The sequence below is a fragment of the Doryrhamphus excisus genome, chromosome 16 (genome assembly GCF_030265055.1).
Source record: "Doryrhamphus excisus isolate RoL2022-K1 chromosome 16, RoL_Dexc_1.0, whole genome shotgun sequence".
Taxonomy (NCBI): Eukaryota; Metazoa; Chordata; class Actinopteri; order Syngnathiformes; family Syngnathidae; genus Doryrhamphus; species Doryrhamphus excisus.
In genome coordinates, this window is record NC_080481.1 from 17,921,643 (window position 1) to 17,945,892 (window position 24,250).

Here is a 24,250-nt window from a genome sequence, read left to right on the forward strand (position 1 = left end):
TATATTATACTCCATGTTTGCTTGTTTCATTGTAAATTCGTCAAGTGGAATGTTTACTTATTTATTTACATGCATTTTGTTTATGTAAAGAAGATGTGGCAATTTAGGACGCTGTGCGCATGCGCATTGTCCATTATCTCGCTCTCTTTCTCTGGGAAAAACCCCGGCAGGAGGAGAAGAAGGAGGAGGAGGAGGGAGAATCGTCCGCCTCTTCCTCCTCCCTCTCCTCCTCCTCCGACACGGCAGACCGACGTTGACTCGGGAGTGTGGAGCAACACGACAGGAACACCGGGAAGAAGAGTAGAAGACAGGCGGATGTGCCTCCGAACGCGAGGCGGATGTCGTCCTCCGGACCTCCTTCATGCCAACATTGTGAGTACGTCTTGTGTTTTTTTTTTTGTTGGGAATGCTGAATCCTCTGGGAAGGCATGACGAGTTCATGCTCCGACAAGGTGGCCTTCCAGGGATTCTTTCGTTTGTTTCCCGGAGCATTTCACACTTTTTTAAAATGTCCGCCTCCTTCAGGTGTTTAGCTACCTTAGGCGGCGAAGAAGAGGAGCTAAGTGGAGTTGTCACGTCTGGTCTAATGAATTCAACTTAGTTTCTCTTTCTCCTCCAACAATTTGTTCTGCGTGGAATGACAGCACAGGTTCTACCTGTTAGCATGTTAGCACCGGGGTTGGACTAACCTGAATTCCCCGTTTTGAGAAGTTGAAAGTAAAGACTCACGAAGGAGTCGCTCATTTTGTTCCGAATCGGGAGTCACGGGTACTTACCCGTTCACTTCACTTGCCCGCTAGCTAAATGTAAAAGCAAACTATGGCGTCGCTTTATTATCCAAAGTAAGAGGTAGTGAACTACATAAAACGAGTGTAGAAACTGAAACTGAAACTGAGGAAGTAAAACAATATCGGGCAGTAACGTCATTGTTAACAAATCCGAAAAAAATGTTCGCTCCCTTTTACTAAATCACCTCAAACTTTGTCATTTCCTTGCTCGTTTCTGTTTTCTGTATTCTCGTTTAATCGTTAAACTACACTTTTTTTTCATTTTAACCAATAAACGTGATTACCAAACAAATGTACAAATAAGAATAAAGCAAGAAAATTGCCAGATAAATACATAAAGGGCTCATAAAGTATACTTTTCCCACTTTTCTGTTGTATTCTCACGTTAAACGAAGCTAAAGTTTCAGCTAATGAGGTTATGTCCTTATATGGGCATGAGTGGCACCAATCACCGTTTTGAAAATATACATAGCTGGAATAGGTGCAAATTCTGGAAGCTCCAGAAAACCGTGTACGGGTTATCGCTCTCGTAGTCCACAACTCGCATACTCGGTGCCCTTTAAGAGCCGCAATGGCGTCTTCAACTTCCTGCACAGAAAGAGGCGTGTCTCAGTAATGTGTATTGACAGACATGGACTGCTCTAAAAGTCCCAGCAGTAATTAGAAATGAGTAATACATTTTATGGTAGTACTTTACAATAAGGCGCGTAACGTTACAGTAGTTTACTCGTTCAATCCCAGCCATTGTTGGTGATTTTCACTGATTTTTCAAGGCACACGGAATAGTGTGTTTTTAGACTATTTAAGCCAGTTTTATACCAAAACAAAGATTAGACTCTCATCTTTTTGGTGAGAAATGATATTTTGCTGAAACTTACCTTTTGTTGTGTTTCTAATGAAAGATGAGTCTATATCTACAGGCATGTTTACATAGCCTAGTAGCTAATAATCTGTGTGCCTTGATAAATCTTGATAAATCAGTCAAAATCATCCAAAATGGCTGGTATTGACTATTATATAAACGCTATGGTGCTAGGTGTTAGTATTTCTAGAGTGCTAACATTAGCACCATAGCATTGTTGGCTGTTTTCATAAATAGACTATTATAAAAACGCTATCATGCTAGGTGTTAGTATTTCTAGAGTGCTAACATTAGCACCATAGCATTGTTGGCTGTTTTCATAAATAGACTATTATATAAACGCTATCATGCTAGGTGTTAGCATTTGTAGAGTGCTAACATTAGCACCATAGCATTGTTGGCTGTTTTCATACGTAGACTATTATATAAATGCTATTATACTAGGTGTTAGCATTTCTACAGTGCTAACATTAGCACCATAGCATTGTTGGCTGTTTTCATAAATAGACTATTATATAAACGCTATCATGCTAGGTGTTAGCATTTCTAGAGTGCTAACATTAGCACCATAGCATTGTTGGCTGTTTTCATAGGTAGACTATTATATGAACGCTATCATGCTAGTTGTTAGCATTTCTAGAGTGCTAACATTAGCACCATAGCATTGTTGGCTGTTTTCATAGGTAGACTATTATATAAACGCTATGATGCTAGGTGTTAGCATTTCTTGAGCGCTAACATTCGCACCATAGCATTGTTGGCTGTTTTCATAGGTACACTATTATACAAACGCTATCATGCTAGGTGTTAGCATTTGTAGAGTGCTAACATTAGCACCATAGCATTGTTGGCTGTTTTCATAGGTAGACTATTATATAAATGCTATTATGCTAGGTGTTAGCATTTCTACAGTGCTAACATTAGCACCATAGCATTGTTGGCTGTTTTCATAGGTAGACTATTATATAAACGCTATGATGCTAGGTGTTAGTATTTCTAGAGCGCTAACATTAGCACCATAGCATTGTTGGCTGTTTTCATAGGTAGACTATTATATAAATGCTATTATGCTAGGTGTTAGCATTTCTACAGTGCTAACATTAGCACCATAGCATTGTTGGCTGTTTTCATAGGTAGACTATTATATAAACGCTATGATGCTAGGTGTTAGTATTTCTAGAGCGCTAACATTAGCACCATAGCATTGTTGGCTGTTTTCATAGGTAGACTATTATATAAATGCTATCATGCTAGGTGTTAGCATTTCTAGAGTGCTAACATTAGCACCATAGCATTGTTGGCTGTTTTCATAGGTAGACTATTATATAAATGCTGTCATGCTAGGTGTTAACATTTCTAAAGTGCTAACATTAGCACCATAGCATTGTTGGCTGTTTTCATAGGTAGACTATTATATAAACGCTATGATGCTTGGTGTTAGTATTTCTACAGTGCTAACATTAGCACCATAGCATTGTTGGCTGTTTTCATAGGTAGACTATTATATCAACGTTATGATGCTAGTTGTTAGCATTTCTAGAGTGCTAACATTAGCACCATAGCATTGTTGGCTGTTTTCATAGGTAGACTATTATATAAACGCTATGATGCTAGGTGTTAGTATTTCTAGAGCGCTAACATTAGCACCATAGCATTGTTGGCTGTTTTCATAGGTAGACTATTATATAAAAACTGTGATGCTAGGTGTTAGCATTTCTAGAGCGCTAACATTAGCACCATAGCATTGTTGGCTGTTTTCATAGGTACACTATTATAAAAACGCTATCATGCTAGGTGTTAGCATTTCTACAGTGCTAACATTAGCACCTTAGCATTGTTGGCTGTTTTCATAGGTAGACTATTATATAAATGCTATCATGCTAGGTGTTAGCATTTCTACAGTGCTAACATTAGCACCATAGCATTGTTGGCTGTTTTCATAAATAGACTATTATATAAACGCTATGATGCTATGTGTTAGCATTTCTAGAGTGCTAACATTAGCACCATAGCATTGTTGGCTGTTTTCATAGGTAGACTATTATATAAATGCTATCATGCTAGGTATATACATTTCTAGAGTGCTAACATTAGCACCATAGCATTGTTGGCTGTTTTCATAAATAGACAATTATATAAATGCTATGATGCTAGGTGTTAGCATTTTTAGAGTGCTAACATTAGCACCATAGCATTGTTGGCTGTTTTCTTAAATAGACTATTATATAAACGCTATGATGCTAGGTGTTAGCATTTCTACAGTGCTAACATTAGCACCATAGCATTGTTGGCTGTTTTCATAAATAGACTATTATATAAACGCTATCATGCTAGGTGTTAGCATTTCTAGAGTGCTAACATTAGAACTATGTCATTGTTGGCTGTTTTCATAGGTAAACTATTATATAAACGCTATCATGCTAGGTGTTAGCATGCTAATGCTAACCATGTATGCGCTCGGCGGATGTCTGCGCTCTCTGAGTGCTTTTCTAGTTTATGTTCTGAACTTCTTGAGCCACTGATCGACTTCAACATTATCCTTAGGAAAACTACAACGAAATATAATATATATTTTTTTTATGACAATATATTGCACTCCTGCTATCTGTGCTTATGGTAGTAACATTCCAGTAACATTACTGACACCTAGTGGCCAGTGTAGAACGCTATACATGTCTTCTGAGTGCCTCATTAAAAAAATATGCAACAAACTTTGGCAAATCAGCATAAATATAATAAAATAGTAAAAATGTCTGTGAAAAGGTGAGTCTGCTGTGTGAGAAAGTTTGCTTTGTGACCTTTAGTGACCTTGCTGCTCTTGATGGATGATGTTTATGGTGTTTATGGATCAACAGACGCCAGGAAGCCACACTCCTGCTTTTGTTGTTGTTGTTTTTTCTACGCTACATCTCTTTGGACATCATAATAATACTTTTAAAAAGTCAACACATGAATTTTTTGGCACGGTGTTCTTCCTGTAAAGGCACTTTGGACATTGGGGGGGCTTCACTCATCTTGGGAAAACGAGGAAAACGGAAAAGCGGGAATGATAAATGGTTTGTTGTGAAAACATCACCTTAACCGCTTAGCAAGAGAAGCCATCTGGCAGGTTTGACCGTTCCCTGAGTCACATGACAGGCTTGCATGTCATGTCCAATAAGAGGCGTGGCCATATTTATCATGTTTTATCTCCAATATACTCAAGTATGCTTGAACTCCTTTACTAATATTTATTTTAGAGTTATACAGTGCATCCGGAAAGTATTCCAGTTTTGCCCATTCCTCTTTGCAGTACCTCCCTATCTCCACCAGGTTGGATGGGAATCATCATTTTCAGATGGAAAAACTATGAATTCTCATGTAAATGTGATTATTCATTTTTTTATTTGTAATAAATGTGCAACAATTTAAAAAAAATCATATTGTCACTATGGGGTGTTGTGTGTAAAATATTTGAGAAAAATAATAATTGAATCTATTTTGGAATAAGGCTGTGACAAAAAAATGTGGGAAAAAATGAAGCGCTGCGAATACTTTCCAAATGTATATTCACTTGCTAGACAAATTTAATACAAGGAACGTAATATCATGTGGAAAAATAACACCAATTTATTACACATAAAGTGTAAATATTAGACCTTAATATACCTTTTTTTAAATAAATATTAGACATTAATATACCTTTTTTTAAAAAAAATATTTTTCATATAATATGAAAAACAAACAAAACAATAAATAAAATTGGTTAAAAAAAAGTTACAAGAATTAAGTAAAAATTATAACGGAATTGAAAAAAAGAATATCCAGGAAGAAAGTTTAAATAGTTGATGGGAGAATAAAAAGAAAATAAAAAACTGTAATTTTATGACAACAAAGTCAAAATATTATTATGGAAAATGGTCCTATTGTAACGAGACAATAACGTTGTAATATGATGAGGATGAGAAAATGAGGAAATGCCATTTTAGTAGCGTAACGTTGTAGTAAGTATTTAAGGGAAAATTAGGTTTGGGATAGTATTTTTTTCATAAAATCCACTGTTTTTTTCCCTGCTAAATTTGGACGTTTTCTCATAAAATTTTGATTCTTGCTAAATTCTGACTTTTTTTTTTCCTGGTAGAAAATTTAGACTTTTTTTTTGTTCAAAATTCAGATGTCTTGTTCGTGGAAGTCAGTCTTTTAGCCCCACAAAATTCAGACATGTTTTCGAAATTTTTATTTGTTTTTTTTTTCATGCAAAATTGTGACTTTTTCCTGCAGAATTCAGTCTTTTCTCCTGCAAATTTTTTTCTTGTAAAATTCTGTCTTTTTTGGTGGACATCTTTCTTTTTGCAAGAGCGTCATGGCCTATCATGCAAGTTTGCAGACGAGTTGATTATGTGGTTGTGGTGTAATAGTCATGCTGATGTTAGAGCAGAGCGTCGTCTCGGTGACCCGTCAGACGGACAGCTTTGGCATTACAAGACGCAGACCAGTTCTGCCAGAACGGCTAGCAGACCCGGAAGCCAAAAAAAAAGGAAGCGGCACTCAGACTTGTTGTCATCACGAGTCTACAAGTGTTTTTTTTTTTTTTTTGTCTTCCTGTTGACCCACACTTCCTGTCCATGCATCCTTCTCCACTGACCCCCATCGCTCGCCGCTTCCTCTTTTTTCCATTCCGTCTGGCTCTCGCTACCTTCCACTTCCCTCCTAGTCCATCTCGGCCGAGCTCATGCCGTGGATGATCATGGAATCACGTGAGGACAAATTCCAAGCAGCGCTTCATGAAGGGAATCTCCACAGAAGAGACCTTGCCGAGCCTTGCTGCTCCAAATAGAACGTCACCAAAATGCTAACGGGCAATTTTCCAACACATTCCCACCGAGTCAAATTACTACTAATATTCTAATATCTACAAATTCAGATGTTTTGTTTGTAGAATTCTGTATTTTTCCTGCAAAATGTGTACTATTTGTTCTTTGTGTGTGTAAAATTCAGTTTTGTTTTGTTTTTTGGCATAATTAGTTCATTTTTTCCTACAAAATGTAGACTTTCTTTTGTAAAATTCAGTCTTTTTATTGCAGAAATTCAGTTTTTTTTTTTCTGGTACAGTCCATTCATTTTTTCATGTAGAATTCTGTCTTTTTTCCTGCTAAATTTAGACTCTTATTTTGTAAAATTCTGTCTTTTTTTGTTGAAATATTTTGTGGTTTTTTTGCGCCACAGTCCATTAATTTTTTCCCTGCAAAATGTAGACTTTCTTTAGTAAAATTCAGTTTTTTTACTGTAGAAATTCAGGCTTTTTTTCTGGTACAGTCCATTCATTTTTTCATGTAGAATTCAGTCGTTTTTTCCTGCTAAATTTAGACTCTTATTTTGTAAAATTCTGTCTTTTTTTGTTGAAATATTTTGTGGTTTTTTTGCGCCACAGTCCATTAATTTTTTCCCTGCAAAATGTAGATTTTCTTTTGTAAAATTCAGTCTTTTTATTGCAGAAATTCAGGCTTTTTTCTGGTACAGTTCATTCATTTTTTCATGTAGAATACAGTCTTTTTTCCTGCTAAATTTAGATGTTGTCTTGTAAAATTCAGTCTTTTTGTTGCAAAATTCTGTTGTTGTTTTTTGCGCGAGAGTCCATTAATTTTTTCCCTGCAAAATGTAGACTTTCTTTTGTGAAATTCAGTTTTTTTTTATTGCAGAAATTCAGGCTTTTTTCTGGTACAGTTCATTCGTTTTTTCATGTAGAATTCAGTCGTTTTTTCCTGCTAAATTTAGATGTTGTTTTGTAAAATTCAGTGTTTTTTGTAGAAAAATTCCGGGGTTTTTTTGCGCCACAGTCCATTAATTTTTTCCCTGCAAAATGTAGACTTTCTTTTGTAAAATTCAGTCTTTTTATTGCAGAAATTCAGGCTTTTTTTCTGGTACAGTTCATTCATTTTTTCATGTAGAATTCAGTCTTTTTTTCCTGCTAAATTTAGACTCTTGTTTTGTAAAATTCTGTCTTTTTTTGTTGAAAAATTCTGTTGATTTTTTTTGCGCCACAGTCCATTAATTTTTTCCCTGCAAAATGTCGACTTTTTTTTGTAAAATTCAGTCTTTTTATTGCAGAAATTCAGGCTTTTTTCTGGTAGAATTCTGTCTTTTTCCTGCTAAATATAAACTCTTGTTTTGTAAAATTCTGTCTTTTTTGTTGAAAAATTCTGTTGGTTTTTTTTGTGCCACAGTCCATTAATTTTTTCCCTGCAAAATGTCGACTTTTTTTTGTAAAATTCAGTCTTTTTATTGCAGAAATTCAGGCTTTTTTCTGGTACAGTTCATTCATTTTTTCATGTAGAATTCAGTCGTTTTTTCCTGCTAAATTTAGACTCTTATTTTGTAAAATTCTGTCTTTTTTTGTTGAAATATTTTGTGTTTTTTTTTGCGCCACAGTCCATTAATTTTTTCCCTGCAAAATGTCGACTTTTTTTTGTAAAATTCAGTCTTTTTATTGCAGAAATTCAGACTTTTTTCTGGTACAGTCCATTCATTTTTTCATGTAGAATTCAGTCTTTTTTCCTGCTAAATTTAGACTCTTGTCTTGTAAAATTCTGTCTTTTTTGTTGCAAAATTGTTTTTTTTTTGCGCCACAGTCCATTAATTTTTTCCCTGCAAAATGTAGACTTTCTTTTGTAAAATTCAGTTTTTTTTATTGCAGAAATTCAGGCTTTTTTCTGGTACAGTCCATTCATTTTTTCATGTAGACTTCTGTAGTTTTTTCTTGCTAAATTTAGACTCTTATTTTGTAAAATTCAGTCTTTTTGTTGCAAAATTCTGTTTTTTTTTTGCGCCACAGTCCATTATTTTTTTCTCTGCAAAATGTAAACTTTCTTTTGTAACATTCTGTCTTTTTTATTGCAGAAATTCAGGCTTTTTTCTGGTACAGTCCATTCATTTTTTCATGTAGAATTCAGTCGTTTTTTTTCCTCCCAAATTTAGATGTTGTTTTGTAAAATTCAGTCTTTTTTTTATTGCAAAATTCTGTTGTTGTTTTTTTTTGCGGCACAGTCCATTAATTTTTCTTCCGGTAAATTCAGTCTTTTTCTCGCAATACAATTTTTTTGCAAAAACGTCATAATAGAACAAGTTTATTTTCAACATTAGAATAATTTCTTGTAAAATTCAGATTTCAAAAAATAACAGTCTGACCTCTGTATGTAAAATTGTAGCACATTCTTCTAAAAACGACCATTTTTGACTTAAAAGTAAAACCTTTTTCCTTGTTTTTATCGGCCTATTTCTTTTAAATGGAATTTTTTTTCTTGTACATTTTGAACTTATTCTTTCGTTCTTGTGTGTGTGTGTGTGTGTGTGTGTGTGTGTGTGTGTGTGTGTGTGTGTGCGCGTGTACCATTGTGGTGCATTTTGGGGGTGGCGTCTTTCTTGTGGCCATTCTGTATGAAGTCGACATTGGCGTTGCACTTCCACGCACGTTTGGACGACATGCTAGCACGCTCCTTTGCATTTTCCTGTGTGTGTGTGTGTGTGTGTGTGTGTGCGTGTGTGTGTGTGTGTGTGTGTGAAATCCTAAAGAAGAGGTCCGATGACATGCGTGTTTCCAGCCTGCTAACATCCCAGACAATTCACACGTGAACCGACCGTCAGCCGTCACGACATGACGGACAAACCGGTAAAGATTTGGATTTTTTTTACTATTTCCAGTACTCTCAAAGTGTGTACAAAATACACATTTTTTTCTTTAAATGGACAACAAGGTATTCTGCATACAGACCGACTACTTTACGATGGTCGTAAGCATGGCCGCTTGTTGCTAGGCAGGATTCATAGGGCATATTTACAGCTGCCCCAAGGCAGTGGACAATATTATATTTAGTCTTTTGAATAGAAAGTGAGGGAATCCAAGTTCCTTACAGTCTTTGAAGTGGCATTTCCATATTGTAAACTAGTATTCAAGTGTAAAAAGAAGTGACGGGGTTCTAATAACACTGATATGATATGTTATGATAAAAGTGTGGACTCCCTCCGGGGGCGGGTCAGTTCTGTCACGGCGTGCAGGCCTGTACGGATGGCGTCCTCAGTGGATCCATTGGTTGGGTATGCAAACTGGTGGTGGTCAAGTGTGGTTGTTGGTGTGTTTGAGAACCAATCTCTCAATGGACTTTATGATAACAGGGCGGTAACATGGAGTGGTGCAAATATGATATATGACTTGTAAATATGATATGGAGTGGTGCAAATATGATACATGACTCGTAAATATGATATGGAGTGGTGCAAATATGATGATACATGACTCATAAATATGATATGGAGTGGTGCAAATGTGATACATGACTTGTAACCATAAGGAGTGGTGCAAAAATGATGATACATAACGTGTAATTATGATGTGGAGTGGTGCAAATATGATGATACGTGATTTGCAAATATGATATGGAGTGGTGCAAATATGATACATGACTGGTAAATATGATATGGAGTGGTGCAAATATGATACATGACTCGTAAATATGATATGGAGTGGTGCAAATATGATATGTGACTTGTAAATATGATATGGAGTGGTGCAAATATGATAGGTGACTTGTAACCATAAGGAGTGGTGCAAATATGATGATACATGACTCGTAAATATGATATGGAGTGGTGCAAATATGATGATACATGACTCGTAAATATGATATGGTGTGGTGCAAATATGACACATGACTTGTAAATATGATATGGAGTGGTGCAAATATGATACATGACTTGTAACCATGATAAGGAGTGTGGAGTGGTGCAAATATGATACATGACTTGTAACCATAAGGAGTGGTGCAAAAACGATGATACATGACTCGTAAATATGATATGGTGTGGTGCAAATATGACACATGACTTGTAAATATGATATGGAGTGGTGCAAATATGATACATGACTTGTAACCATGATAAGGAGTGGTGCAAATATGATGATACATGACTCGTAAATATGATATGGAGTGGTGCAAATATGATATGTGACTTGTAACCATAAGGAGTGGTGCAAATATGACGATACATGACTTGTAAATATGATATGGAGTGGTGCAAATATGATACATGACTTGTAAATATGATACGGAGTGGTGCAAATATGATGATACATGACTCGTAAATATGATACGGAGTGGTGCAAATATGATGATACATGACTCGTAAATATGATATGGAGTGGTGCAAATATGATGATACATGACTCGTAAATATGATATGGAGTGGTGCAAATATGATACGTGACTTGTAAATATGATATGGAGTGGTGCAAATATGATGATACATGACTCATGAATATGATATGGAGTGGTGCAAATATGATATGTGACTTGTAATCATGATAAGGAGTGGTGCAAATATGATGATATTTGACTCATAAATATAATATGGAGTGGTGCAAATATGATACATGACTCATAAATATGACATTTTGTGGTGCAATTATGATACGTAGAGGTGCAGATATGAAGATGTTCGACTCGTAGTGCAAATCTGGTGATTCATGATACCTGACTTGGTGCAAAAAAACATCATTAGTGGTCGTTGTTTGGGGCAATTATGGCAGTGGGGTATGAGCAGGGGGGGTTCCTGGATCTGAAGGTCCCACATGCGGACGTTGAGGATGTTTCGGGCTTTCCTGGGACACCACGTATGGTAGATGTCCTCCAAGGGGGCTGGCCTGTTTGTTGACTTTCAGATGAATCATCACAGAAGCTAAAGGTGGCGTGACGAATGTTCCTCCCAAAGCTCCGTGGCCACTATCACAAGATACATCCACAGGCCGTTTGCACTCATGCTAATAATGCTATGAAGGCAAATAATTAGATAATGGCGGGATTAGCAACAGTGACATGATCTGGAAGGAACTGGCCTTCGGGCCAAAGATGGGACAAATACAGTTACTGTATACGTCCAAATACTGTATCATGACTGATGACGGACTTGGGAGTACAAATCCAGTTGCCTCACACTTGACTTCCGAAAAAATAGGCCGACCGGATGTAGACATGTTCTGCACTTGCATAGAACCCATCATAGAACCAAAACGCTGAAGGTCACATCAAGACCTCCATCCATTTTCTGCTTATCTGAACTTGGATCAAGGGGGGTAGAGGATGGTTAGTCCAGCTCCTTCCAAGTGATCCCGAGACGGACACCAGCTAATTTCAGGCACGGTTTTGCCTCCCGGATCAGTTCCGAAGAACAACACGAAGAACCGCGTCAGAGTCTGCATAACGGCGGGCATCACACCAATCAATCTGTCTGTTCATCCGTCTCCCAAAGACCCATATGGACTTATTTTCGGCCATGACTGTATCTGCGATTCTATTGGATGGGGGGGTACCTCAAGGGCGGAGCATTGATTGCTGGATAGAGATGGTCTTTTTTTCTGGGTTCTACCAAGTTAGCTTGTTGACACCAAGGGATTATGGAAATATGGAGCATTCCGTGGAACGATGCGGAGCGTTTGGTGGAAAAACATGTCCGGTTCAAGTGCTCTGCATCCCTTGAACGCTCAACTTCCTGTGGTGTTTCTCTGGGAAGACTGGTGGTCGGGGTCTAAGAAGGTTCCACTTGCTAAGAACCAGGAGAAACAACGTTAAGAGTTTTTGATTCGAGTCTGCTTCGTGTTTCACAGCGAAACTAAGAAGTTTCACAATCGACTCCACAACCATCCCACCCCGAGGCTCCACTTCCTGTCTGCCAACCCTCAACGACTTTGACTGCTTCTCTTCCTCCTTCACCCGAAGGAAGACATGTAGACGGTTGTCTTCGTAGCTCGAGGACAACAAGTTTGTTTTTTTTTGCGTCCATCGTCCGCGTTGACTCGTCGTCTTTGTGGTGAGCTTTGATGTTTTACGCTTTTAGCGACACTTTGTGTTTACGTTGACGTTACAAAAGAAAGTCTCGTTCTTCCTTTGTCTTTAACTTCAAACCCGCCATTACTTGTTTTTGCCATGCTAACATGCTAAGTATTGTTGTTTATGTCGTTTTATGTTCCATGACAATTGTGTTTCTATTATAAACCTTCAACTTCCAAAAAGTTTTTGAAAATGACTCCATTATACTTGCACGTCTGTACTTCCGAGTATAAAGGTGCTTACGAAGATAATTGTCGCTAAAAAGTTCAAAAAGGTGACGAACGCTAGCCTCAAAAGTCGCCGTCTGAGCTCGGTAGCGGAAGAGAATTCTCTTTCCGTCATATTCCATCCATCATAAATACAAAATGGCAGCTAAAGAAAAGAAATTGCATTTTTTACTGTAATGCTACAAGCTAACTTTAGCTAGCTTTGCAGTTATCTTCAACCAAAATTTTATTGAATAGCATAAAAAAATTCCACCCTCGGTTATAAACACATTTTCACCACTGAGCAATAATTGTGACACCCACATCACTGACACCCCGACCCTCCACAACATTGTGACACCCATATCACTGACACCCCGACCCTCCACAACATTGTGACACCCGCATCACTGACACCCTGACCCTCCACAACATTGTGACACCCACATCACTGATACCCGGACCCTCCACAACATTGTGACACCCACATCACTGATACCCGGACCCTCCACAACATTGTGACACCCACATCACTGATACCCGGACCCTCCACAACATTGTGACACCCGCATCACTGACACCCTGACCCTCCACAACATTGTGACACCCGCATCACTGACACCCTGACGCTCCACAACATTGTGACACCCACATCACTGACACCCCGACCCTCCACAACATTGTGACACCCATATCACTGACACCCTGACCCTCCACAACATTGTGACACCCATATCACTGACACCCTGACCCTCCACAACATTGTGACACCCATATCACTGACACCCTGACCCTCCACAACATTGTGACACCCGCATCACTGACACCCTGACCCTCCACAACATTGTGACACCCATATCACTGACACCCCGACCCTCCACAACATTGTGACACCCGCATCACTGACACCCGGACCCTCCACAACATTGTGACACCCATATCACTGACACCCGGACCCTCCACAACATTGTGACACCCGCATCACTGACACCCGGACCCTCCACAACATTGTGACACCCATATCACTGACACCCGGACCCTCCACAACATTGTGACACCCACATCACTGACACCTGGACCCTCCACAACATTGTGACACCCACATCACTGACACCTGGACCCTCCACAACATTGTGACACCCACGTCACTGACACCCTGACCCTCCACAACATTGTGACACCCGCATCACTGACACCCGGAACCTCCACAACATTGTGACACCCGCATCACTGACACCCGGACCCTCCACAACATTGTGACACCCACATCACTGACACCCTGACGCTCCACAACATTGTGACACCCACATCACTGATACCCGGACCCTCCACAACATTGTGACACCCGCATCACTGACACCCGGACCCTCCACAACATTGTGACACCCGCATCACTGACACCCTGACCCTCCACAACATTGTGACACCCACATCACCGACACCACAACATTGTGACTTCCACAACATTGTGAGACCCACAGAACTGACACCCCCACAATATTGTGAGACCTACATAATCGACACTCCCACAACATTGTGACCTCCACAACATTGTGAGATCCAGAGAACTGACACCCTGACCGTCCACAACATTGTGACACCCACATCACTTACACCACCACATCACTGTGACCTCCACAACATTGTGACTTCCACAACATTGTGACACCTACATAATCGACATGCCCACAACATTGTGACATCCACATCACTGACACCCTGACCCTCCACAACATTGTGACACCCACATCACTGACACCCTGACCCTCCACAACATTGTGACACCCATATCACTGACACCCTGACCCTCCACAACATTGTGACACCCACATCACTGACAACACCACGTCACTGTGACCTCCACAACATTGTGACACCCACAGCATTGTGACAACCGGGTCACAAAAAGGAAGTTGTTCATTCTAGTAAAGTAAATCTTTGTACACTTTTTCCTTTAAATTTGGCTAACGGATGATCACAACCATCGTTAGCACCACCTGGTTGCTATCCTCTAACACACACACACACACACACGCACACACACATGTTAAACATCTTTTGGAAATGTGTGTGTGTGTTTGTGTACATGTGTGTGTGCCAGAGAGTGGTATCACATCTCAGTCACATGATGCATCACACTGTCTCTCTCTCACTTCCTCTCACCATGATGTCCTTCTTCCTCACGGCTAGTTGTCCTTGTCTTTTACTGCTCCTGCTGTTGCTCCTGTTGCTGCTCCTGTTGCTCCTGTTGCTGCTCCTGCTGTTGCTCCTGCTTCAATTACTGATTCCTCTCCTCTGTCTTTTAATTAGTCTGATCAAGTGCAATTACACTTCCTAACATTCCCTAATTCCTTTCTGGTCGGGTTGGAATGTTTGGAGGATTTTGTTCCAGAAGACTCTGCAGTCAATGTGGGGGTTAGGTCTGTGCCATGGCTCGTGTAGGGTTGGGATTGGTGTCCAAACCACATCATGAAAATATATGTTGCAAAAATTATCTGCATCTCAGTACTGCATGTACTTGTACTGCATACATTTACTGTAGGTTATGATTACTATCAACCTCAGTCTTTGCTATTTTTTTCCACATTTTTCCTGGGGGAGCTTTTCCCAAATATTTCAATTTTCTTTTTCTAATATTAGGATTTTATTCCTGTAATATTTTGACTTTATTTACATAATATTGTAACTTTTTCCACAACCTGATTTTAAATTTTGAATAAATTTTTGAAATTTTTAAAGCAAAATTACGATTGTATTTTGCTATTTTTTTTCCCCATTTTTCGTGGGGTGGCTTTTCCCAAATATTTCAATTTTCTTTTTCTAATATTAGGACTTTATTCCTATAATATTTTGACTTTATTTACATAATATTGTAACTTTTTCCACAACCTGATTTTGAATACATATTTGAAATTTCTAAAGCAAAATTACGATTGTATTTTGCTATTTTTTCCCCCTTTTTCCTGGGGGGGGCTTTTCCCAAATATTTCAACTTTCTTTTTTAATATTAGGACTTTATTCCTATAATACTTTGACTTTATTTACATAATATTGTAACTTTTTCCACAACCTGATTTTAAATTTTGAATAAATTTTTGGAATTTTTAAATTTTTAATATTTTTAATATTGGGAATATGGGAGCCACAACAAAGAGCCTGAAGGGCCACATGTGGCTCTGGAGCCGTGGGTTGGTTAAGGGTTCGGGAGGCCAACACACCCAAGAAATAATTTCATCATCGCCAAATGTTCCCTTTTTGTCTCCTGTCCCTGAAGTACACCGGTCCCATCCCGGCCGAGCGAGGGGTGGGCGAGCTGACCATGGGGGTGGGCGGCTGCGAGACATCGGCGCTCGGCGGGCCGGCGGGGCGGAGCTTGATCACCACCCACAATCCCCCACGACCGAGCGTCTGCTTCTCCTGGTGGTGCTGCTGTTGGAGCTGCACCTGGTAGGACATCCCACAACTTTGTTCTCCGAGTTCTTTGGTGTCCTTTCAGGATGAGGCAGCTTCCCGATCCGATGTGTTTCCTGGCTTCAAGCCGTTTTATCGTAACAGTCTCACCACCAGGAATGAAGACGAGAGGAGGCGGCGAGGGAGGAAGAGGATGTCACAAGACACCAAGATGAAGACAATCCCAAACTGTGAACCTTGGTGAGTCCACGCGCGGCATGCTAATGTAGCATGTCCGTGTCCCCGGGGAACACGTGGGGGGGGGGCGTCTCTGTCTCGTGTTGAGGTTAGGGTGGCCTCGGGCGGGGGGTCCAAACCTTTTTTACCGCTTTGATATTTTGCATATATACGTATTTGTCATGATAGCATATTATTCTTCCAAATACTTCAACGTTTACATTTTTATTTTCTCATCATTATTTAAACATTTCCATAATATCAATGGAATAATTAATATAATGTATCGGGATGTCTGATATTGGCTTTTTTGCTGGAAACCGATATGCCGATATTGTCCAACTCTTAATTTCCGATCATAGCATATCATAACATATCTCCTGTGGTGGAATGGACACATAATAATGTAAATAATAACGTAAATAATATCTGTTTGCACCATCAGGAAAAATCCCATATCGATAATTATCGGACACTCAAACATGTTAAACAATAATAATATATTATATTATAATAATATATTATAGTGTATATTAATATAAATATAAGAAATATTTATCCTTTGGCCTAATTTTCCAAAAAATGACCACTTTATTTAGTTTGGTTTGGTTCTCATATAGTAAAATATTCTCCTTTTAATATTTCAACTCTATGCTACAAAAATGACATTAATTTTAATTTATTTTACTTTATTTTTATTTTTTATAATTATTATAATTATAATAATATATTATATATTATAATTAAAATATTATATTAATATATATTAATAATATAATATATTAAATTTAATATTATAATTATTATAATTATAATAATATATTATAGTGTATATAAATATAAGAAATATTTATCCTTTGGCCTAATTTTCCAAAAAATTACCACTTTATTTAGTTTGGTTTGGTTCTCATATAATGACTATACATAGTAACATATTCTCCTTTAATATTTCAACTCTATGCTACAAAAATGACTATTTTTATTTTATTTTATTTTATTTTATTTTATTTTATTTTATTTATTTTATTTATTTTATTTATTTTATTTATTTTATTTTATTTGTTATTTTATTTTATATTTTATTTTTTATTTTATTTTATTTATTTTATTATTTTATTTTATGTTATTTTATTTTATTTTATTTTATTTTACTTATTTTACTTATTTTACTACTTATTATTATTATTATTATTATTATTATTATTTGGTCATAATATTATTAGGGGTTTATTCTGATAATATTTGATACGTTATTCTTGTAAAGCACCCATCCTATAAGGCTAACCACCACAGTAGGACACATCCATCCATATTTAGCTTTTTCTTTGTTTTTCTTCCCGTTAGCACGGAACCCTCGGAGCAAGACATCCGTCTGTGGTCCCAGTCCTTCGACAAGCTGATGCGCAACCCGGCGGGTCGGAACGTTTTCCGGGAGTTTCTACGCACGGAGTACAGCGAGGAGAACATGATGTTCTGGCTGGCCTGCGAAGACCTCAAGCAGGAGGTCAACAAGGCTCGCGTGGAGGAGAAGGTGCGCTTCATCTACGAGGACTACATCTCCATACGCTCGCCCAAAGAGGTAGGAGAGGCCGTGGAGGTGTCCTCGTTGGTTGTGGGTACGACTCCACGGTAGATGGCATCGGAACACCTTGCCAGACCCCTCTAGATACCCTTTTTCCAATCTAGCAAACCCTATATATTGCATATATCTATATATATATATTGCATATATATATATATATAGCATATATATATAGCATATATTGCTCTTCTCAACGAGCAGCGGGTCCTGTTTGAAGCTGCAGCTTTCAGGGGCCATTACGAACTTCAACGTTTATTTTTTTTAATCGGCCCAAAATATCATTTAACAACAAAAAAAACGTAAAAAAAATTATAATAAAAAATCTTATTATTAACACTTATTTGAAAGGAATAAATATTCACAGAAAAAGTTATAATTTCATAAGAAAATGTGATAATTTTACAAGAATGTTGCAAAATATCATTTTTCAAGTTTTTGTTGCTTCAGTCGGCAGTAAATGGCCCCCAGGCCGCATCTTGGACACCACTGCTCTAACGTTAGGGTTATGATACCCACACTATTTCAACATTTACGTTTTTGTTTTCTTGTCATAATATAATATTTTGAATTTATTCCGACGATACAATCTTTCCCCAACTAAATATTCCCAAAAAGTACTTCATTTTGTTTTGTTTCTCATATTTCCCTTGGAAAAAAGTATTTTTCCTTTGCTACTAAAGTGACATTACGCTCCCTCATATTATTATTTCATAATATTAAAACAAATCATATCATTTAATAGTGTATTACATGTTTCATAAATGTAGTTTATCATGTAATAATAATAATGTTATTATTATTACTTTATTTTCACTTCTCTGACTGATGACATAAAATCAAAAAAAGTCCCAAAAATAAAAAAAACAGCAGCAAAAAATGGACAAATTTACATGTTTCATAAATGTAGTTTATCATTTAATAATAATAATATATTATTACTTTATTTTCACTTCTCTGACTGATGACATGAAATTAAAAAAAACCCCAAAAATAAAAAAACAGCAGCAAAAAATGGACAAATTAAATGTTTCATAAATGTAGTTTATCATGTAATAATAATAATATATTATTACTTTATTTTCACTTCTCTGACTGATGACATAAAATAAAAAAAACTCCCAAAAATTAAAAAAAACAGCAGCAAAGAATGGACAAATTAAATGTTTGATAAATGTAGTTTATCATGTAATAATAACAATATATTATTACTTTATTTTCACTTCTCTGACTGATGACATAAAATAAAAAAAACTCCCAAAAATAAAAAAACAGCAGCAAAAAATGGACAAATTAAATGTTTCATAAATGTAGTTTATCATGTAATAATAATAATATATTATTACTTTATTTTCACTTCTCTGATGACATAAAATTAAAAAACTCCCCAAAAAAAACAGCAAAAAATTGACGAATTTACATGTTTCATAAATGTAGTTTATCATGTAATAATAATAATAATAATATATTATTACTTTATTTACACTTCTCTGACTGATGACATAAAATTAAAAAAACTCCAAAAAATTTAAAAAACAACAGCAAAAAACAGACAAATTTACATGTTTCATAAATGTAGTTTATCATTTAATAATAATAATATATTATTACTTTATTTCCACTTCTCTGACTGATGAAAAATAAAAAAAAAACTCCCCAAAAAACCAGCAGCAAAAAATTGACAAATTTACATGTTTGATAAATGTAGTTTATCATGTAATAATAATAATATATTATTACTTTATTTTCACTTCTCTGACTGATGACATAAAATAAAAAAACTCCCAAAAATAAACAAAAAACAGCAGCAAAAAATGGACAAATTTATATGTTTGATAAATGTAGTTTATCATGTAATAATAATAATAATAATATTATTACTTTATTTTCACTTCTCTAACGGATGACATAAAATAAAAAAAAACTCCCAAAAATAAAAAAACAGCAGCAAAGAATGGACACATTTATGTTTCATAAATGTAGTTTATCATGTAATAATAATATATTATTACTTTATTTTCACTTCTCTGACTGATGACATAAAATAAAAAACTCCCAAAAATAAAAAAACAGCAGCAAAAAATGGACAAATTAAATGTTTCATAAATGTAGTTTATCGTGTAATAATAATAATAATATTATTACTTTATTTTCACTTCTCTGACTGATGACATAAAATAAAAAAACTCCCAAAAATAAAAAAAAACTGCAGCAAAGAATGGACACATTTATGTTTCATAAATGTATTTTATCATGTAATAATAATAATATATTATTACTTTATTTTCACTTCTCTGACTGATGACATAAAATAAAAAAAACTCCCAAAAATAAAAAAAACAACAGCAAAAAATTTACAAATTTACATGTTTTATGAATGTAGTTTATCATGTAATAATAATAATAATATATTACTTTATTTTCACTTCTCTGACTGATGACATAAAATTTAAAAAACTCCCAAAAATAAAAATAAACAGCAGCAAAAAATGGACAAATTTACATGTTTCATAAATGTATTTTATCATGTAATAATAATAATATATTATTACTTTATTTTCACTTCTCTGACTGATGACATAAAATAAAAAAAACTCCCAAAAATAAAAAACAGCAGCATAAAATGGACAAATTTATATGTTTGATAAATGTAGTTTATCATGTAGTAATAATAATAATAATATTATTATTACTTTATTTTCACTTCTCTAACGAATGACATAAAATAAAAAAACTCCCAAAAATTAAAAAAAACAGCAGCAAAGAATGGACAAATTAAATGTTTGATAAATGTAGTTTATCATGTAATAATAACAATATATTATTACTTTATTTTCACTTCTCTGACTGATGACATAAAATAAAAAAAACTCCCAAAAATAAAAAAACAGCAGCAAAAATTGACAAATTAAATGTTTCATAAATGTAGTTTATCATGTAATAATAATAACATATTATTACTTTATTTTCACTTCTCTGACTGATGACATAAAATCAAAAAAACTCCCAAAAATAAAAAAACAACAGCAAAAAACGGACGAATTTACATGTTTCATGAATGTATTTTATCATGTAATAATAATAATAATAATATATTATTACTTTATTTTCACTTCTCTGACTGATGACATAAAATAAAAAAAACTCCCAAAAATAAAAAAACAACAGCAAAAAACGGACGAATTTACATGTTTCAGAAATGTACTTTATCATTTAATAATAATAATATATTATTACTTTATTTTCAGTTCTCTGACTGATGACATAAAATAAAAAAACTCCCAAAAATAAAAAAAACAGCAGCAAAAAATTGACAAATTAAATGTTTCGTAAATGTAGTTTATCATGTAATAATAATAATATATTACTTTATTTTCACTTCTCTGACTGATGACATAAAATAAAAAAAAATCCCAAAAATAAAAAAGCAGCAAAAAATTTACAAATTTACATGTTTCATAAATGTAGTTTATCATGTAATAATAATAATAATATATTATTACTTTATTTTCACTTCTGACTGATGACATAAAAATAAAAAACTCTCAAAAATAAAAAAACAACAGCAAAAAACGGACGAATTTACATGTTTCATAAATGTACTTTATCATTTAATAATAATAATATATTATTACTTTATTTTCACTTCTCTGACTGATGACATAAAATAAAAAAACTCCCAAAAATAAAAAAAAACTAAAAAATGATTATGTTGCCAATGGCTGTGATTTGACATCATGTGACATCATCGTGCGTCCATCGCAGGTGAGCCTGGACGCCCACGTTCGGGAAGTGATCAACAATAAGATACCGGACCCGACGCCTCACATCTTCGAGGAGGCCCAGATGCAGATCTACATGCTGATGTACAGGGACTCGTACCCGCGATTCCTCTCCTCCAACATCTACAGGTCGCTCATTCGTGCCAGCTCACGCAGCTCGTCAGAGTCCTAGTCCAGGTCCTGTACCGTCCTTCGTTGTATGTCCTTGGCATCACGTCTCAGGAGGCGGGCACATAGCCACGACTCAATGTCGCCCCCGTGGGGTTACGTGGTACTGCAGGAGAGGACCTGAAGGCACTTTGTGGAGCTAAAAAAAACAATACTCTTTATCTTGAGAGTATTATATTACTACCCAAAGTAGAGTTTTTTAAAGTCTACAGTATTTATCTTTTTATTTTAGCGCCCAACAGAGAAAAAAGTTATTCATCCGTTATTCGTCCATCCCTCGTGTTTTCCTCCATCGCCTTTAAAGAGCTGCGCCCGCCTTGTCTATGCCTTATTTGGGCATGCTCCGCCTCCCCGCCAACTGGAAAGCACAGGAGCATCCTCACGTCGGATTTACAAACGAGACTTTTTTTCACTTTTTTTGTCCTCTTTGGGACAAAAACACTGAACTTGATGCAACAACACACACTGCAATAACACACTGGAGTCAGCACACACACAAACACACACACACACACACACTATCTGTATCAGCATGCTTCGGAGTATATGACATTAATATTTTGTAATATTAATATTTAGTACGGCAATGCAAACACGTACAGTATTTGTGTTGCAATACGTCAGGGGATTGAACTCCATGTGGAAACCTCCAAGTCTAACACAAGCCCACCATTTTGCTCTCTCAACTCCCTTAAAGGGACATTATCTGTTCCAGGGTCAAACTGTGCACTTGTGAAGTGGCAGAAACAGCATTCTTGTGTTATTCATTCATTCATTTTCTACCGCTTTTCCTCACGAGGGTCGCGGGGGGGGGGGGGGTGCTGGAGCCTATCCCAGCTGTCTTCGGGCGTAAGGCGGGGTACACCCTAGACTGGTGGCCAGCCAATCACAGGGCACATATAGACAAACAACCATTCACACTCACATTCATACCTATGGACAATTTGGAGTGGCTAATTAACCTAGCATGTTTTTTTTGGAATGTGGGAGGAAACCGGAGTACCCGGAGAAAACCCACGCATGCACGGGGAGAACATGCAAACTCCACACAGAGATGCCCGAGGGTGGAATTGAACTCGGGTCTCCAGCAAAAGAGTTGTGTAATGTCGTAAATAATGAATTATAGGAGTGTATAAGTGACTATAGGGGTGCTACTTCATGTCTAGAGAGCTCTAATAATGTTAAAAAAACACATTTAAGAGGTTCATTCACTCATTAATTTTCTACCGCTTATCCTCACGAGGGTTGCGGGGGGGTGCTGGAGCCTATCCCAGCTGTCTTCGGGCGTAAGGCGGGGTACACCCTAGACTGGTGGCCAGCCAATCACAGGGCACACATAGACAAACAACCATTCACACTCACATTCATACCTATGGACAATTTGGAGTGGCTAATTAACCTAGCATGTTTTTGAAATGTGGGAGGAAACCGGAGAAAACCCACACATGCACGGGGAGAACATGCAAACTCCACACAGAGATGCCCGAGGGTGGAATTGATCCTGGTCTCCTAGCTGTGAGGTCTGTGCGCTAACCCCTAGACCACCGTGCCGCCCCATTCTTGTGTTATGCTTCCATTAAATCAAGAAGACAACATGTAGTCAACAACCAAATGTAAAAATAACACAATTTTTTGCCATGTAACGTGTCTTACAAGTGTAAAAGGAAGCTAAGCGGTGTTACTAGTCAAACGTCAAAAACAATAAAACAGCACCCTGGTTCATTCTTTGGTGGAATTGCAGCCAAAAAGCCAAACTAACCAAGTTAAACAGCGATCTAAAGTGTCATACAAGTGTAAAAATAAGCTAGGCAGTCTTAATCATTCATGGTAACCACACTAAAGCAGCGTCCTGGATCATCATTGGTGGCCAAAGCCGAGCTAATGTGGAATTTGTGTGACTTTTGGGTCTGTGGTTGTGGACTTTGGAGGTTCCACCGTCACACGTTTGCTCCAGTTTCAGGTTTTTCCCAAAGAATTTGTCTCAGATGCAAACACACACAAAATACACACAAAATACACACACACACACACACCAAGGTGACCTCCCTGGTTGCTGCTGCTGACCTCTGCCTTTTTTGACCTCACCACTGTTGTCTGCCGCTACCGGCCAATCATCTGTGGTTGGTGCGTTCAGGAACCAGGATACGGGTGGGAAAGGATATACATACACTGGTGCAAAATGTCAAGAATAAAAAAAACCTTTAAGACGATGACGAATAAAGACGATGGAAGCAAAAAAGAAAATAAGTGACTCTGAATGCATTTATCTTAGTATTGTTGATGTTATTTATTTGATATTTTATGTGATGACTTTTGGATTGTACATAAATAAATAAAGCCTTAAACGTCCCAGGAATTTGTCTACTTTTATATTTTATTTTC

At 36.6% G+C, this 24,250-nt stretch overlaps 1 protein-coding gene across 3 annotated transcripts; it reads left to right on the plus strand.

Annotated features, from left to right (window-relative positions):
* Nucleotides 1–69: 69 nt before the first annotated feature.
* LOC131104501 (regulator of G-protein signaling 17-like) lies at nucleotides 70–24,217 on the plus strand. 3 transcript variants are annotated; one of them, XM_058051768.1, is made up of 5 exons: nucleotides 70–376; nucleotides 15,987–16,159; nucleotides 16,251–16,363; nucleotides 17,684–17,918; nucleotides 21,684–24,217. In XM_058051768.1, exons 1-5 carry the CDS (start codon nucleotides 70–72, stop codon nucleotides 21,870–21,872), a joined length of 1,017 nt encoding a protein of 338 aa, XP_057907751.1. In that variant the 3' UTR covers nucleotides 21,873–24,217. The 3 variants fall into 3 exon arrangements, with proteins under 3 accessions (XP_057907751.1, XP_057907752.1, XP_057907753.1); XM_058051769.1 differs by having other exon boundaries at nucleotides 70–372; nucleotides 16,268–16,363; XM_058051770.1 differs by having other exon boundaries at nucleotides 70–372; nucleotides 16,280–16,363.
* Nucleotides 24,218–24,250: the final 33 nt, after the last annotated feature.

Bases quoted from the DNA above. Each gene is read 5' to 3' on its own strand.
- LOC131104501 (XM_058051768.1), top strand. From the start codon at position 70: ATGCATTTTGTTTATGTAAAGAAGATGTGGCAATTTAGGACGCTGTGC. The intron at 377-15,986 runs GTACGTCTTGTG...CTGTCCCTGAAG, and splicing joins CCTTCATGCCAACATTGTGA to TACACCGGTCCCATCCCGGC. The intron at 16,364-17,683 runs GTGAGTCCACGC...TCTTCCCGTTAG, and splicing joins ATCCCAAACTGTGAACCTTG to CACGGAACCCTCGGAGCAAG.